A 16,603-nucleotide genomic window follows, 5' to 3' on the forward strand; every position below is an offset into this window, starting at 1 on the left:
AAATCCTACGAGCAAAACAAAGCATCCTCTATTTTAATTTATTTTGTTTTTCTAGTTGTAGAGTTTACAAATATATGGCAAATTATGTATACAGGGGGAAAAAAAAAACCGGACTGGTACTCACTGTGGTTTTTACACTTCGATTGGTTCCGGCTTCCAACAGGAGTTTAATACATTCTTTATTTTCATTTTTACAGGCCAGGTATAGAGGTGTCTGTCCTCCATCAGCAGCATGATTAATGTTAGCATCATATGCAATTAATAATTCTACACACCTAAACACAAGATTAGGATTAATTACATAAAACCTGGGTTTGACCTTTGAAGCACCACCAAACCAAGATATTAAATACAGAAAAGAAGGCAATGCTGCATCTTTATATACATCAATTGTTTCTATTTATATATATATATATATCAATTATTATGGATCTTATTACATGAATACTATTTTTATAAGGCTAGAAAATATATTCTAATAATAAAATTTCATTTCTCCCATGAAAATTTGAAAAGTGCTAATACCTCCTTTATGACACTTCCCTATAGCCAACTTGTGAAAGTAGAGTCCTTAGAATTGAACTTCCTGGGATGAACGGTTTAACTGTACTTGATAAATACATATTATTTTGGTTCAAAATAGTTTGAACATTGAAAAAAGGCTGCTGAGTCATTCTGAGATTTTCACTTGAGAAAATAATTATAAATAGCATAGACAGCAGGGCACCATGTGCCTTCTCTATAAAAGGCAGCAGAAAGGCTGAGAAAAGGGTTGCCTTGGGGAGAAAAGACAGCAGAGGTTGTCCTGTCTCCTGAAGGCAGGCTAGTTGATGAGGAAAAAGATAGCTAAGCAGAAACTCTGCTGCCCTGAGAATCAAGGAGGAAAGAAATGAGGTAAAGTCAAGACTTTGTGACTCTTAGTTACTAGCTAAACATGCAGAGCTTAAGTTGTAAAATTAGTTGAGAATAAACTTAAAAAGAGGGCTAAATCATAATCAAAGTAAGAAGCAATCCACTTCATCTTGTATTTTCACTCGAATGAATGTTTTTCCTAGTTTTCCCTTGCAGTACCTGATATATATATATATATATATGTATTTTAAATTAAGTGACATGTTGATGCATGTGTGTATCAGACACATTTAAATTAACCAATCCGGCCTGGTGCGGTGGCTCACACCTGTAATCCCAGCACTTTGGGAAGCGGAGGGGGGCAGATCATGAGGTCAGGAGATCCAGACCACCCTGGCCAACATGGTGAAACCCGTCTCCAGTAAAATACAAAAAATTATCTGGGTATGGTGGCGTGTACCAGTAGTCCCAGCTACTCCGGAGGCCAAGGCAGGGGAATCACTTAAACCCAGGAGGCAGAGGTTGCAGTGAGGTGATGAGCTGAGATCACACCAGTGCACTCCAGCCTGGTGACAGAGCAAGACTCCGTCTAAAAAAAAAGAATAATAATCAAAAAATCAATCCCCAGATTTCTCCAGGGTCCTTCCCTTTTGCAGAGTTATCCATGCTTCCATTCCTGTGACTGCTACACTCTCCAAGAAAGTGGCCCTACAGGCTGCCTGGTGAAAGTAAAGGTAAAAAGCACAGCTCAGAAGGAGAAATTCCTTTTGAAGGAGTCAGGATATGCCCAAAGAGTACAGCAAAATCAGTGTCTAGGGTTCTCAATGCAAACTCAGGGTAATGAAATATGTGTTTGATATGCAGAAAAGTAAATTATGCTATAAATAATTCATTTTGAATTTTTAAAATTTTACATTTATGATTAATAACATGGATTCAACCTTAAAATCCCAATTTCAATAATTCTATAATTTGTTAAAGAACATTTCTATCGGGACAGTTAGATTAAAAAGTTAAAAGCAACTTGTGTTTCCCACAACCTGACATTTCAGCACAGGCAGAGAAAGCAACTTAGCTATTTTCTATTTTTTTAAAATTAAAATATGACTTTTAATGTTAAAAAGTCATGCCTATATCTGACTGACTTAGTAAGCTACTAAATAAATCAATGCTAAAGTTAGGTATATTTTAATTAATAGGGTCTCTTTGGCTTAATGCTCAAACTTCTTTCAGTATGTGAAATTCATGCTTCAATTTTGTTTTAAATGGTAAAACAAGATGAACTAATTGGAATATATTACCACTAGGAAGTTCAGATTATTACAACCAATTTAATTCTATGTTCTACTTTTAGTGACATCATAAGTAGAAAATCTTTTGGGGGATTGGAATGGTGTAAAATAGTGAACAACAAGCTTTTCAGCAGTCTTTTATCTCATGACATATGTGGTGACATGCCATAGATTATCTTCCGAAGAAAGTTCATTCACATTCAGTTGGGACACAGCACAGTTCTCTTCTTCACTTCCTTCAAATATTAACTATTATTAAGAGCAAATTTAGAATCCTAGTTTGCATTTAAATCCTCAAATATATTTAGTGAATTTATTTGCCAGTGATTTTAAGCACTAGTTTACACATCCAGCCGGAACTAAAATACGTGTGCAAATTATAAAAAGAGGCTTTCACAGTGGGGAAAAAAGGAATTAAGAGCAACTTACTCGAAATGTCCCTGAGCAGCTGCAGCACACAAGGGTGTGAAGCCATTTTTATCAGCAGCATTGATTTGGGCTTCTGCACTCAGCAGCAATCTCACACAGTCTATGGATTTTAATAGAAAGCCATGTAAATTCCCCATTTGGAGTTATGATGTGCCAAATTCTATGCAAGCTGTAGATAGGTGCTAAACCCAAAGGGTCTCTCCCCTGCACAGTTCATCTCACAATTCCATCATGGCAGATCTGAGACTCTGCAGACTAATTTACAGGAAAAGCAGCCTCTTCTCCCAAAGATTATAATACCCCAGACTCACTGAGTAAGATGGGTGTGTGTGTGTGTGTGTGTGTGTGTGTGTGTGCACGTGCATGTGCTCATGCGCGCGTGCATTTTGGGAAGAGTTGCTGCTGAGTAAAAATAATGTCATGTGACAGAAAATGCTTTACCAGATTTTTCCACGAGTCTATCCCAGAAAATAATGTTCCTGGATGGAGAACCAAATTCACTTACCAAACTGAAATACCATTCTTTGTATTTAAATAAATTATTACTTTATGATGTTTAATCTTTAAACTGCTTCTGGATGGTGGGCATACTACCCTTAACTCCATGAATGAGGCTAAAGGACAGCCCATCAGAAGTCACCTAACTGAGGAATAAATGCCACCTAGATGTCACATTCCTCATGTTACTAGATTTACTTCTTCTATATTAAAGAAAATCTCCATAGTGTTTATGAAGAATTCTAGAATACTTAAAAAATAATGGGCTCTCTGAGGTCACTAGAATCCTCCATTTATCTGAATTAATCAACAATCACATGGGCTCCCATATGCAATGCTATCTGACTTTGCATTTGCGGTCAAATCCTCTCTTTTTCTGCACTCCCATATGTTTTGGTATATTTGACTACAGGATTTGCATTTTAAAGAACAAGAATAATTCCCAGTCTTCATCGATATACCATTTATAGTTACACAACTTCTCGGTTCTTTTAAGACATTCAAATAACTATAAATTCTTCCAACTGTGGAACAATTTCAGGCCCATGTCCTTTCCTAACTATTAAAACTTTCCCTCACTGTAGCATGTAGCACTAAAATTCTCATAATTAGACTTTCTCACATATCAGGTATTTCTAACGGACCATAAATGCAAAGTCATTTTTGCATAAAACAAAGATTACTTTTTACTAGCTGTGGTAAAACTTTATATTAAGGAACCTGTACAATTTGGATTTCTTAAATGTTTATACAAACTTTAAATCTCATTTAATACTATCCATTACCACCTGTAAAAGAAAAATAAAACTACATTGAGCCTTAGGCTCATAACAATGGATACATGGGCTTTTGACTTTCCCTCCTTTTGCAAGTGTGTGGTATGATAAGATCTCGCCATACTTACCTGTATGTCCATTCTTAGCAGCAGAATACAAGGCAGAATGGCCATCTTCACAGGAGTAATTAATGTCCAGTCCTTCTTCATTAAGCAGCATTGATAATAAAGTGACATTTCCCTGGGCAGCAGCTTGCTGAAGAAGGGTGGGCCTGCCAGCCAGGGGGGCAGGACCACCACTCATTAGCAAAGGGGTTAGGGAGGGTGACCAGCCTGTAGGTTAAAGTGACCCTCGTTAGAGAGTAGGAGCAAGGACAAGAGACAGATATTACCCATTCCTTTCCGAATTACACACACACAAACATATGAACATGTGTCCCTAGAGGATTATGTGGTTTCTAACATTATCAATCTGTTAATATTTACTTAGCATGAATCTGGACTGTTATTTCAGATCTTATATCTGCTGCTAATTAAATCAACATACATAGTGAAAAATTATTTTTAGTCATGAGTCTTGTACAGATAAGTGTTAAAGTGGTGATTGGTTTTAGGAAAACTTAAGATGGCTGTCTTGTTTTAAAAGTTCAAATTCCTCTTCAGGATTTTAAAACAATTTGAATTTTAAAATGTAAAGATTTTACAAGGTAAAGTTTTCCTCTAGTTCAATATTAATCTGGAAAAGTGAACTGATATTTTCAGGTATAAGATAAATAATTGTAAGAAACAGATTTTTCTTTTTCAACAAGGTTTCTAAAATGTTTAATTACAAATTTTATGTAAACTGTTAAGATGGACCAAAGAGTCTATTTATATTCCTTGAATTCCCTTATTTGGGAATGGAAATAATGGAGGCCAACTGCTATTCAGTATTAAGAGATAATAAAATATAACATATATAACTGGATCTAGAGTTCACCAGCACAAATATTCGATATACAATTGTGAAGACTGTAGCATCTGGCCACCTTTACAAAACGCCTAACAAACTTTTAATCAGCCAACAAAACAGGACACTCAATATATAATTTTAACAAAAACAATGAGTTATCATAGTTAGATATTTCTCATCAGTATTTAGCAGCTTTAGAAGAGAATCTGTTAAGTGTGTGAATTCGGCTGCATATAGCATGAAAAATTTTCTGAATTCTTCCTTGATCAAAAGGCTGTAAAAACAGTAAAGTAAAAATGTTCATTCAATGTGATATATAGGTATTTGTGTATTTTAGACTTACATACAGTGAATTTTCAAAATAAGACATTTTCCTCTTTTTCCTTATAGGGTTCTAACACGTGTAACAGCATTGTGCATATGTACATATATTCATCCCTAAGGGCACACTTTCACAGGCCAGTTAGATCTATTTTGTCCTGACCAAAGTGATCACAGATGGAGGGCTTTATTCTAAATAGTGCTTCACAATGGCTAGACCCTAAATTTCTATATGCACCATACATCTCATTGTACATAAAACAAAGATTACTTTTTACTAGCTGCAGTAAAATTTTATATTAAGGAACTGTACCATTTGGATTTTTAAAATGTTTTATAACTATCCACTACCACCTGTAAAAGAAAATTAAAACCATATTGAACCTTCTGCTCATAACAGTGGTCATATGGGTTTTTGACTTTACATCCTTTTGCAAGTGTGTGGCATGATGAGATAAGATCTCGCCATATTTACCTGTACATCCTTTCTTAGCAGTGGAATACAAGGCAGAATGGCCACCTGATTACGATACGTGGTAATATCCCTTTAGTAAGATACAACAGGTGGATGTTTTATACCCTCTGTACATTGGTATCAGCATAATTATTCTAGGCATATGAGTGTCATATTAATACATATGTAATACTCAATTCTTATGATTAAATCCTAAATTATTGGCCTTAAATTATCTTAATAAATATTTTCAAAGGACATATCAAAGGAACTTCTCAGTATTTAAAAATTATTTTTTAAAAAAGGCAAAACAAAGCCAATTATACAAATGAAATTACACTGCTTATAAAAAGCTGGATACTATATCTTCATCATCAATTATTTGGGTCTATGAATAATTTATTGTTTTTAATCCTATTAGGACTATATGTAGTGACATACAAAATTAAAATGCTCATAAAATTCAATATTTATCTAAACTTTATGATATTTTCCTACTGATACTCATTAGCTCTTCTTACAAAAGTAGTATTTTTACTTCATACTTACAAGAAGGCTCCTCTCTGGTACATTTTACCTTTTGTATTTTCTTAAAAACAAACAAACAAACAAAAAACAGGCCCACAAAAATTAAATCAGTACTTATTAGAAATGGATAAACAGAGAAATTATAAACACGAAGGTATAAAACCTCGACTGCAAAGCAAACACAGGCAATATGAAGGCATCGCACTACAGTCCTCTGTGGAACAGGAGGGAATGGGGCTCATACTCAGCCTCTCTCTCTTTCATTCTCTCTTTATATCTCATCCAAGGGGTCTTGGTTATTGATATTCTTTTATGAATACCAATACATGTAAATGGCTTGCTATTCTTTTGGGTTTTGTCTACATTTTTCTTTTTTCACCATAAATCTAGGCTTTTGGGGGGGAGAAGACAGTTTAAATATATTTTTCAACTGCTTTATACGGAAATACTCAATTGCAGCTGTAATTTCCTGGGAAACCCTATTTTTAATAAGTTATCTGAAAGACAAATTTTTTTCTTCAATTTGTTTTCCATCTTTAGACCACTCAAGGGTCTTATTATACAGAACTACAGAAGATATATCAGTTGCCTTATTTTCTTAGAGGTCTGCAACATATTTTAAATATCTTTACAGAAGAAAAATGCTTTATAAATACCAAGTATTTTAAAACTATAAATACATTTTATATTTTCACTAACATTTCCAATATTGTCTAACACAGACAAGCTTATTTTAATAAATCCTGCCTAAATGTGGGAAAAATAAGACTTCACCATGAGACTATATTGTTCATCTGAAATTCCCGACAATGATAAAAATGGTAATGTTTAGTTAAGAGGTTAAATAATGGTTAAGACAGAACAGACCGGTATTCGTACAGCTACTCTAATGATGTTAGCAAAAGGTCAATCAGTTTCGCAGTGTCATATGCAAACATTAGTAAGGTGAGCATCCTGCACAACATGCCAGGAGGAAGGGAATGACTGGACATGCAATAGCAGAGGGAAGGAGTGAGAACAGCTTCCGGCATCAGCTTCAGAGGGTGGAGAAGGTTAATGTCATAGCCCAGATCATTCTTGTTTTCTGATTTAGCCTTTAAGCCAATCACACATGGAGGATAATTTTTAAAAGTCATGTTTCAATAGGGAAAAGGTGTAAACCAAATTAAATCAAATGTATCAAATGAAAAACAAAAAAACAAAAAAACACAGAAAAAACAATTTCCAAGGGTATGGAAACTCAGTTGCCTGGAGTGATTTCTGGTTTAGGCTTCTGTTCATCCAACATTTGAAATGTGTTTATTTGGCAAGTTCAGGAGGAACAAGAAATTCTAGTTCATTTAGAATTAAGAATGTTATTTAAAAATTTAACATTTGGCTATAAAGGTTGCCAAATAGAGTTTGGGTAATTTATACTACAATTCATTGAAAGGGTAACTTCTGTCATTCCAATTTTCCTTGGGGCTCTAACTTAGTCATAATTGTTATAGATAGAAGCTGACATGGAAACACAGGATTCTAGAGTTGGAAGTACTATGGGCCAGTAGTTCTCCAAGGAGGGAGAGGTAGTTTGAAAATATATCAGACAAGTTTAAATCTTTTTTTGTTTGGGAATATTATTATATTATTATAATTTTGGTTCAACGCTTTTTTTGATACATAGTCTCACTGTGTCACCCAGGCTGTTGCACAGTGGCATGATTATGGCTCACTGTAGCCTTGACTTCCTGAGTTCAAGTGATCCTCCCACTTCAGCCTCCTGAGTAGCTGGGACCAAAGGCACACACTACCATGCCCAGATAATTTTTATATTTTTTGTAAAGATGGGATTTCGCCATGTTACCCTGGCTGGTCTTGAACTCCTGCGCACAAGTGATCCTCCTGCCTCATCCTTCCAATGTGCTTGGATTACAGGTATGAGCACTGCAGCCCGCAATGCTTTTGCTTTTAAATGAAAAAGCTAATGGCTCAGAGGGAATTAGCTCTCTAGGGTGATACTTAGAAAGGGGCAGGAATGGACTAATCCTGCCTTACTATACTTAGTTCAGCGCTTGTTTGATCACCGAAATTGGAAGAGACATCTGTCAGGTATTTGACAGATGCGCATTGTCCCTGTGCCTTGCTTTTGGCAACCACAATGGAATCAGTGGCTGTTTGGAAGGTTAATACCCTTCAAAGGGCTAATGACCTGGAGAGGCACAAGCTCACCCAGGGACAGACAGGTTAGTAAGCAGGGTGGAGGCAGCTCTGGTGTTTCTTAGTTGCAATGGGCATAGTGGCGAAAATAGGGGCAATCTCAATGTACAACAGAGTTGAAATCCTCTATCTTATTTGGAAAGTTCAACTCAACATTTATAGTTGAATTGTAGTGTTGTAGACCTCCATTGTGTAAGTGTAATCACACTTTCATTTCCCAGTCTAGGTGCTCAGTAAACACTTGCTGAATGACTCAAGGCTTCCAGTGCCTCCCTTCTCCCTTAATAAGTCACATCTTATAAGCAAATGACATGGAAACCTGTTATTCTACCAAAAGTAATTCTGCAGTTCTGAGAGGAATAAATAAACAAAATACTTTGGCAAAATTGCAGAAGTCAGAGAGTAGAAAATAAGGAATCCGGTTTCTGTATCTTCAGTGGCTGGTATTTTTTTGGTCTCTGGTCTATAGTGTCTTTTGATTTCCAGACATAAGTGAAGGGCATTTTTCAGAGGGGTTATAGCTCTTTTATCTAAAATTTTACTGTATCCTAGGGCAGGACATCCTGGTGAATAGATAACAGATTAGTAAATCTCTGTCTTTAAAAGTTAACACATTTTAATCCGTTAACTTTTCAATCCTGTTGACAAAATGTTCCTCAGTCATAGATGCTGGTTTTAAGGCTTCTCTGCCGAAACCAAAGGGCATGTGCAGCTAAACCCTGGACCACAGTAATGACCAAGGCAACAAGTGGCAGAGCCTCAAGGTCTCAGGTAAAGATGGCTTTGTATTTTTTTAAGTGACAAAACTTCTATATCCTAGGAAGTGTTTTCATTTATGGCAACAGCACTGCCACTGCTCCACACATTTCTGGAACTTGTTTTGTGACTGCCCAAAGATCTTATAGTACATTCTCTATTCTACTGAGTAGCAAAATTCCTCTTCTGAGGGTGGATTTAATTTGTGAGAAACAGCCAAAATTATTTTAGGCCACGAGAAGAGCTGTTCAGCTCAGTAATACCATTTTGGATCAAAAATATAGAATGCTGAATGCCTGTAAAGATATCTCAAAATAATACTAAAGGCAATTCCAAAGCAAATTCTTAAAAATACTGTAAACAACAATATCACTGAAGCAGTAATATCACCTCTACTTATTGATTACTCATGCTATTCTAAGCTCAATACTATGCTGACAGGTTATAGGATCTGATCCTCCTAACAGCCACCCTCCCCCATATAAGTAGCATAAGAAGTCACCAAAAATGCACAACTGTAAATGGCAGAGACTAGATTTCAACATAGATCTAACTTCAAAGTCCATGCTGCTTCCAATTCCCTATTTCACCCCTCAAAATATGGATAAAGCCTCTCAAAGACCTTAATTTCAAGTTGATGGCTTATAATTGGACGAATAAATCCTAGAATACTGCTGCCATCACCTGATAATTAGCAAATATGATGCTATTTGCTTTTCTCTCTCTCCCTTCAAAGTATTCAATATAACAACTATTCAAACCTTCCTGTAATTATAAAAGTTTCCTCCCATTAGAACCAACAATCTCCACCAACCACTGAGATCCCATGGTAGGAGAGACTTCTCCAAAGCTTCAACAGAACTTTGTCTTCCACATTTTGAGGGGTAAAATTGGGAACTGGAACAGCATGGACTTTGCAGTTAGTCAGATGGGTGTTGGAATCTAGTCTCTGTTATTTATAATTATGTGTTTTTGGTAACATTACTTTAGAGCCACATTTGCTTAGTAAAGAACTAATCCAGTCATGTCAATAAAAAGCAATGCTTTCTCTAGCACTGTATAACAAAAAGAAAAAATCCACCTTTTCTTTGTTCAAGAGTCCCAGATTCAGTGACTTCATAAGCCACACCTGCAATGGAAACCTTCTGTAACACAGCCCACATGCTATGTTAACCATCTGTGCCCTAGTGCCGGAAGACGGCAGCACTAAATAGGGTACACGGCTTTTGAAATAAACTTAGAACAGACTTATAAATATTCACACTCCATTTCTGAAGGTAAAAAAAAAAAAAAAAAACTCTAAACACCAAACTGATATTAGAATTTAAAATATACCAATTACAGAACAAATCTAGTCAATTTGGTAATCCAACATAGTGTTAATAATTACTTGAAAGGCCTTTAAAAATGTCATCTCAGAAGGAACAGAATTAAACACGTACTGTGTGATGATGACCCACTGAGGTCTTGCGAGATAAATATTTAATAAGAAGGAATACTCTTTTCTCCCATGTAAATACTTTAGTCTCTCTAAATTAATGGTCTCCATGTGCTTTAAGCCACTACTTTCAGGTTATTTTAAAAGAAGAAAGCACTTAGCATAGTGAAACCGCAATTCATATAGCAAGATGAATCACCATACCCTGGAGCCTTTAAAAACAAACAAACAAAAACCAAAAAACAAACAAACAAAAAAAAAAAAAAAGAGAGAGAGAGAAAAGAAATGGTTGGCAGGGGCGAAGCATAAAATTAAAAAAAAAGTTTCAAGGCAATGTGAAGAAAATCAAGGCAAGTGAGAAGAGAGGCCATATTCTTTAAAAAGGGTATAATAGTTCAATCCCTTTACCTGATGCTGTTACCAGGAGGCTGTCTGAGGCACCTGGTCTACAGGATGAGGCACTAACGGGGTTTATGGAAGAGCAAAAGGCAATGGTGGTAGGAATGACAAGGGAACTGTCTGAACATGCAGGTTGGTTCAGTCCGGGGGTTGCAGCAGGCCAGGCACCCACCTGAGATGTGGCCAGGGCTGAAACGGCACAGCCTGCAGGTGCCACAGTTAAATCTATGGATGGTTTTGGTGGCAGCTGAGGGGAGGATGACTTAGCAAGGTTGTCCTCATTAATCACCCTGTTCCCTTGTGGCAAACTGGAAGGAGGCGAAGCCACAGTTTTGTTATCAACTTTGGCCCCTGTGTTCGAGGCCCTGCTGCTGTCTATAATAACCTTGAGTTGGGGGTGTGGTGGAGAAGGAGTTTGGGAGAGCCCTGGCTTTTTTGGAGGGATAGGAGGAGGATTTCCTCTGTCAACTCGTGCAACACCATGAGTCTTTAAACTGGTCCGACCGACTGGAGGGTGGGTGCCAACATCCCCTGCTGGGGGTGCTCCAGGCCTTGAGGGAGCACCTGCTTGAGGGCTTGTAAATCTTGACAGTGCTTGGGTCACAGTATTCCGAGCTAGTTGTTTGGCCACTAGGTTGTCACGACTTGTAGGTGACATATCTCTTGACGGAGGACTTTGGGTAGTATTTCCATTTTGGTCTGGGTCATTAGCATTGCCCTGAAATCTAAATCTAGCTGCTTGGATTCGTGGGTTTAGACCTGGATGCAAAGAGGCGTTGGCACATGGTGAATGTAAACTGTGCATAGGTGGAGCTTGGGAGTTCTGAGGAGCTATGCCTGGTGTCTGAGTGGTGGGAGGGGCAGCGTTACTGGGAAGTGGGGGTGTGCTACTGGTTGGATCTGGTGTTGAGTCAGTGCTTGGTCCATTTTCCTCAATTCTGTTTGCACTTGGAGGTGGGAAAGCAGGTACAGAAGAGCCAATCAAGTCACCATGGGAAGCCTGCCTATCAATACCTGGTCTGGCCATTGTGGCACTGGTGCACACGCTCCCTTTTGCATTTGCAGAAACTAGGGGGCTCCCTGTGGAAGGTTTTACAGGCATAGTTAAAGGCAACTTTTTCACATGGTCAGCACTTTCTGTCACTAGGTCTGTCTGGCATGCAACAGACCTTGTCACAGTTCCTTCTGTTCCCACAGATATGGAAACCAAACGCCTATCTTTTGTCTTCCGTGGAAGAGAGAGGCTTGGCTTACTGTCACTTCCCCTTTTCAGTTGCTCAATCATTTTCTTCATCTTGTCTATCTCCTCTTTGAGGTCAGTGGTGTGTGCTTCTTCCCGGTTCAGCTTGGCACGAAGCTGTTCCCGCTCAGTGTCAAACTCAGAGAGTTGTTTTTCCATCTGAGCTTCCATTTCTGTGCTTCTTCGTTTCTCAGCGGAGAGTTCCTCTTCTAATTCATTTGTCTTTTTCTTTTCCTCTTCCAGTTTGGCCATTACGTCTTCGAGCTTCTGGGCCTCCTCTATGACCTTGCCTGAGAGCTGCTTGCACTCTTTGACCAGCATCAGGACCACCTGCTTGTTCTTGCCGCGCTCTTCCTCGAGGCGGGCGGCCAGCTTCTTGTGCTCTTGCTCAAGGGCTTGTAGCTGAAGCTTCTCCATTTCCAGCTGAAAGAAATTCACAAGAAAATCCTGATTAATATACAGAATTTTCTTTTCACCAAGGAAATGCTTTTTATGAGATTTTTATTAATTTTCTAACAATTACATAATTCGGGTTAGCAAAAACACCACATTTTCGAAAAATGTGATAAGAAATATTTTAAAGGCCCATTAAAATGAGAAAATAGATGTAAATGGCTTTATAAAAACATCTAAATTACAACAAGAGAGAATTTTTAAAGTCTATTGAAGTTAACTACAGAAAAAGAGAACAATAACCAGATGCTTTAAATCACAGGGATCAGAAAGATCTATTTTTGTAAAAACACAGCTCTGTGATGGAACTGGTGATGTTTTTTAAAAAGGTTTAATGCTTTAAAATTATTAATCTCTGAGGTAAAGTATCATGAAAAGTACTGAAAACCGAGGACTTCAGTTAAATTCTAAGCCACTATGTTTGCTAATTGTATTATCTAGCTCAGAAATGTAACTTCTTTGAGCTTCCTCTGATGAGTTGTGGAAATCATACAAAATTATATATGAAAGAAAGTTCTTTGAAAACTCGAAAGAGCTAAAGAACGATCTTATTAGAACACTATATTTGGTGTCAGTGAACCCGGAGCCTGACCTTGTCTCCTACTTTGATCCCACTTGCTCCCTTAGCTTCCCTGGACCCCTGGAGTTTCCTAAACATGGTCCTGCCTTGGGGTCTTTGCCCTTACTGTTCTTTCTGCATGGGATTCCAACCACACATCTTCCCATAGCGCTCCCACAATAAGCCACTTGTGCACGGCACCAGAGTGACCCATGGGAGGGTGAGTGGGAGCAAAACTCCAGAGCTTCCCCTGCCTTCCTTGAACTTCCCTACTCACCCAAGTCGCCTGCCCAGGCATGAAGAGAGGGGTGCCTTTTCCTTCACAGAAAGGCACTGTTTGTTCACCAAGCCATGGGCCCTTAGGATTGGTGCTTTCCAGAGTAAAATCGTTTTTCTAACTGATCAACCTAGACAGGGAGCTTTTAAAGCCTTTCTCTCTCCAGATGGGGCTTTCTGATATACACAAAAGCTCCCAATAGCACGGGGGTTGGCTCGTTCACTTCTTCCAGGCTTCTGCTTAGCTGTCACCTTTACAGTGAGGTCTTCCCACACCACCCTATGGGAAATAACAGTCCCTCCCACCCTTGTGTTTATCAACCTTCGTTCACTACATGCCTACACCCGCTACCCCGAATGTGACTTTACTGAGGGCAGGGACTGTGTCCTTAAGACCTAGAACAGTGAATGGCACTACAGTGGTGCTTCATAAATTGTAAATTGAAGGAATTAGCTAAAATTAACATAGTTCCACTGATAACAATCAACTTCTGTTACTAATGGGCTTTCTGGCTACGTGGGCAGCCTCACAGTGGCACTGGTCTAACATGTTCCTGCAGATTTCTCACTTCTCTCCAGGGGAGCATCTGTCATGAGGGACTCTAGAAGGACAAAGGTCACACCCCAAGCTGGGATACAGAAGCCAGGTTGGCTCACACGCCTCACTTCCTCAACTAGTGAAATGTTCCACTGGCAGTCCATAATGGGCCTTATGGTTCCTAAAGGTTAAAGTAGATCTACCTGATTATAAAGATGTGAATAGGACTTGCTTTCTCATGTAGATGTTAAACACAAATATCCTCTCAAGAGAGTCACTACTTATTTGAGTCAATTTTTGTCATCAATAACAGAGGAAGAAGATACTCTCACGACCTGTAAGTCATGAGGATGTTCCTGTTTCTTGCCCTGTTACAAAAATCCATGACTCCATTCCCCTCACAGTCAGTCATGGGACCAAAAGGATGGTCAGAGATAGTGTTTCTTTACTCTGGGATGCTTCCTGCTTTGACAAACAATTGCTAAACAGCATTGGGATGTGTCTCATAAATAGATGACCAGGAATAGAGATTATTCCTCAAGCATAATTACACATATACTTTCTTCTACTGGATAAAATTTTGGGAGTAATTCATTAGTAGATTAGGTAAGATTGGGGAACAATAGTGTTGTCATATACTGTTATTATATGTATATCTTATTCACGTGGGTGCCTTGCACAAATTTGATTTGGGAGTAATTCATAAGTAGATTAGGTAAGATTGGGGAACAATAGTGTTGTCATATACTGTTTTTATATGTATATCTTATTCACGTGGGTGCCTTGCAAAAATTTGACATATTATTAACTAAAACACATTGAACTCTTCTGAGATGCACCAAATAACACACTGGTATTAGAAGGCATGTGCAAAGTTAGAACTGTTAAGAAAATTTAAATCTTATTTTATACTAACCCCAAGAAAAAAAAATTCTTACAGCAATGTAAGAAAAACATAAACTAGGCCAATTTTCTGCTTACTATTAAAATACAAATTTCATCATTTGCTTCTGAAGGTAGAGAATTTGAAGAGCTACCTTCATTTTACAAAACAATAACTAGAGGCCATATTAGTGTTTTTCATAATGTCATCCAGCTAATGAGTGTCAGTCATGGCAATCACTCGGGGTTCTACTTGTCTCAGGTTTTTCTCACCATATCTCACATCTTGTCCACAGTAATTCTGCACTATGGATCATCATCTTTCAGAATCAAATTGGAGTTCCAAGTGGAGAGCGACTCAGCTAATCTCAAATATTTATACAGAAAACTATACTATTATAAGAGCATCTGTAATTCTTTTCTATCTTTATCCTCCATCACTTGTGCTTTGTAAATCCTATCTCAAACTCATACATGTCTTAAAAGAATTTTACCACAGATAGCAGAGCACAGAGGAAACCTCACAGTTGATATACCTATAAACACCTGGCTCCAAACTCAACCTCTGACTCCCAGCCATCAATCACTCTACCTAACTTTATTTAGCTTCCTCTGCCATTTACTACAGGGGATATTTCAAACCTCTGCCTTTCCCCAAATCTTCACCCAATGACCTCTTAACTGACTTAGTCTCTCTTTACAGACTCCTTTATCGAAAACATTCAAACTCCCTCACTTCCTCTCTTCATCTTACCTCCTCCTTTAAGCTTTTTCATAGCAGCACCAAGCCATATTTCCTTCCCTTCAATCTAAGGGGTAAAGGTTTCCATCTGCTCAGTGGTGGACTTGCCTTCAGCAATTAACTTCATTTTCTCCCGTCACCTCTGGGACTCATTCCATCAGTTATTATGTTGCTCTTTTTAAAATATTAAATACCCTTTTCTCTACTGGAGCCTTCCAATAACAGTATACACACACAGTATATAAACATTTTTATATTAAAAAATTTTTGACCATTTCAGCTCAAACGATGTGTACTTAAGAGAGAGATGTAGTACTAAATAGCATACTCCCGTACTTTAAAAATAATTTTTATATTAAAAAATCTTAGACCATTTCAGCTCAGAGACAAAGTAAGTATACTTAAGAGAATAAGAGATGTAGTACTAAATTCTGATCCCAAACTTACTGGGTGACCTTGCTAAGTTCTCTAAAAATTGGTTCTGTATGGTCCTAATAATTACATTATTTTATGGTTTTAAATAAGACAACACGTGTAAATCACATAGCATAGTGCCTGGCACTAAAAAATACTAAGTTTTCAATTCATAATACAATAGCTACTTGTATTAATTTAAAATGTGTGTGACTTTGCACTATATTTCTTCCTCTGAAAACACACTAGAGGCATACAAAAATCTAGAGAATACACCATATTAAACATGTAGACGAATGTTTTTATAAGTTAGATAGGGGTTACAATTTAGCAATTATGAAATATATCAGAGAAAGTTCTGCTACCAGTAATGGATAAGCAATGATTATTAGACTAATTCTCCTGCAGATAATAATTACAACCCCTTGAAAAACATATAAAACATAGTGATTTAAAGGCTCGTGAGAGCAATAAAAGAGGTAGAAATGAGAGAAGAGTAGACCCTACTGTAAGAAAGGAGCCAACAGCATTGGATGAGATTGGCCTTTGTGTAGCTGCTCAGCTGGAGGCAATTCCCTATTCTGGTAGCACTGGCAGCTGAAGCTCAAG

The 16,603-nt window shown here is 37.7% G+C and overlaps 1 protein-coding gene across 2 annotated transcripts in view; it reads right to left on the reverse strand.

Moving 5' to 3' along the window:
- CTTNBP2 (cortactin binding protein 2) overlaps nt 1-16,603 on the reverse strand; it is a 166,567-nt gene that overhangs the window by 70,713 nt on the left and 79,251 nt on the right. For both annotated transcript variants that reach the window (XM_010389331.2, XM_030933371.1), the window contains exons 4-7: nt 10,900-12,553; nt 3,976-4,179; nt 2,574-2,673; nt 125-275 (exon numbers count right to left, since the gene is read on the reverse strand). In XM_010389331.2, coding sequence (XP_010387633.1) covers nt 125-275; nt 2,574-2,673; nt 3,976-4,179; nt 10,900-12,553 — 2,109 coding nt within the window. The remainder of the gene's footprint in view (nt 1-124; nt 276-2,573; nt 2,674-3,975; nt 4,180-10,899; nt 12,554-16,603) is intronic.

Source organism: Rhinopithecus roxellana, chromosome 6 (genome assembly GCF_007565055.1).
Source record: "Rhinopithecus roxellana isolate Shanxi Qingling chromosome 6, ASM756505v1, whole genome shotgun sequence".
NCBI classification, from domain to species: domain Eukaryota; kingdom Metazoa; phylum Chordata; class Mammalia; order Primates; family Cercopithecidae; genus Rhinopithecus; species Rhinopithecus roxellana.